The sequence below is a fragment of the Protobothrops mucrosquamatus genome, unplaced genomic scaffold (genome assembly GCF_001527695.2).
Source record: "Protobothrops mucrosquamatus isolate PMUCROS unplaced genomic scaffold, P.Mucros_1.0 scaffold1777, whole genome shotgun sequence".
Classification (NCBI taxonomy): Eukaryota; Metazoa; Chordata; class Lepidosauria; order Squamata; family Viperidae; genus Protobothrops; species Protobothrops mucrosquamatus.
In genome coordinates, this window is record NW_015387915.1 from 44,413 (window position 1) to 46,368 (window position 1,956).

At 48.6% G+C, this 1,956-nt stretch overlaps 1 protein-coding gene across 1 annotated transcript in view; it reads left to right on the forward strand.

Moving 5' to 3' along the window:
* LOC107293932 (DNA topoisomerase I, mitochondrial-like) overlaps positions 1-1,956 on the forward strand; it is a 35,464-nt gene that overhangs the window by 25,968 nt on the left and 7,540 nt on the right. The window contains 1 exon segment of the mRNA XM_015823119.2: positions 770-897. Coding sequence (XP_015678605.2) covers positions 770-897 — 128 coding nt within the window.

Consider the following 1,956-nt stretch of genomic DNA (forward strand, 5'->3'; position numbering starts at 1 on the left):
GGAGGAGGAGGAGGAGGAGGAGGAGGAGGAGGAGGAGGAAAACTGTGGTGCACTTGACATTCTCCGAGCTTGGTGGCTTTCTTGCAGACGTTTCATTACCGAACTAGATAACAACATCAGGAGAACTGTTGACCCCACAGTTCAACCTGAGCTACAGATGTTCTCTTCTATCAGTAACTGTGAAGGCGGTAGAGATTATGAGTTTTAGTTCCCATTTGGCCACAGAAGCCTGAGAGCCAAGGGGGGGTCTAGTTGTGAAGGTGAAGGTCTGGAAGTAGGGAAGACCCAGTTACTAACTCCACCCAGCCATGGAATTCCCATAGGGCAATTCTCAGCCCATCCTAACTCGTTGGGTGATTGTGAGAATTTGAAGGTAGCATCAGAAAACCCCGGGGCAATTACAGAGCTGTAGAAATCACAGCTACATTAGCTACCTCGTCAGTTCATTAGCACTTGGTCTCCCACTACTGCTAGGAGGAGGGCGATTGAGAGAGGCGTTTCGTGAAAATTTCCCTTGTGGAGGACACTTGTCAGTTTGATGGCACTGATTACAACTAATCAGTGGGACTCTTGCGTCCAGAGGTTGTGGGTGCTCCATCACTGGAGATTTTGAAGAAGAAAATGCACATCCACTTGTCCAGGATGGTATACTATAGGGTTTCCTGCTTGAGTAGAAGGTTGGACTAGAAGACCTCCAAGGTCCCTTCTGCTCTGTGGGCCTGATGGTCTTAAGTCCTGGAGCTAATTTTCACACACATCACACCCACAGAGAAGGACACCCTGGCAGCTAAGCTCCTCTCCTACAACCGAGCCAACCGAGCCGTGGCCCTTCTGTGCAATCATCAGCGGGCGACTCCCAAGACCTACGAGAAGTCCATGAAGAACCTCCAGGCAAAGGTGAGAGAGCAAAGGGGGTGGGGAGGAGGAAGATACACACATGCATTTGGCTGGAGACTTCTAGGTGGTCAGATTGTGGCAGGTGTTAAGAAAGGAAAGATTCCTTCAGAGTCTTTTTGCTGCCTTATAATCGCTGGCAACCTGCGTTGTTGGTTTCATGGCCTTCTAGCAAAGAGTGCTGGAGCGGATCAAGTGTTGGACAGCAGGAATGAGGAGAAGACAAGAGCTAGGTGGCAGGCAGGAAGGGCCACATTGATTCCCTGCCTAGAATTTTCTTGAATCTGAAGGTTAGAAGGAGCCGTGGAGATCTTCTCATCCAACCTCCTGCCTGGGAAGGAATCTTCACCATCCTACACAAGTGGTCCTCCAGCTTTTGCTTGGAAAGAACAGATGGCCAAATTCTGGTCCCATTTGTGGTGATAAGTCAAGGCCTACTTGTATGAGGAATCTCGGAGTCCTAGTGTACAATTACTTAAATAGGAGTCAGCTGTGTGCTGCAGCTGCCAAAAAAGCCAACACAGTGCTGGGCTGCATTAACAGAGGGATAGAATCAAGATCACGTGAAGTATTAATACCACTTTACAATGCCTGGGTAAGGCCACACTTGGAATCCTGCATCCAGTTTTGGTCACCACGAAGTAAAAAAGATGTTGAGACTCTAGAAAGAGTACAGAGAAGAGCAACAAAGATGATCAGGGGACTGGAGGCTAAAACATATAAGGAACGGTGGCTGGAATTGGGTAGGTCTAGTTTAACGAAGAGAAGGACGAGGGGGGACATGATAGCAGTCTTCCAATATCTTAGGGGCTGCCCCAAAGAAGAGGGAGTCAAGCTATTCTCCAAGGCGCCTGAAGGCAGGACGAGAAGCAACGGATGGAAACTAATCAAGGAGAGAAGCAACCTAGAACTAAGGAGAAACTTCCTGACAGTTAGAACAATTAACCAGTGGAACAACCTGCCTCCAGAAGCGGTGAATGCTCCAACACTGGAAGTTTTTAAGAAGAGACTGGACAGCCATTTGTCTGAAATGGTGTAGGGTTCCTGCCTGAGCAGGGGGTT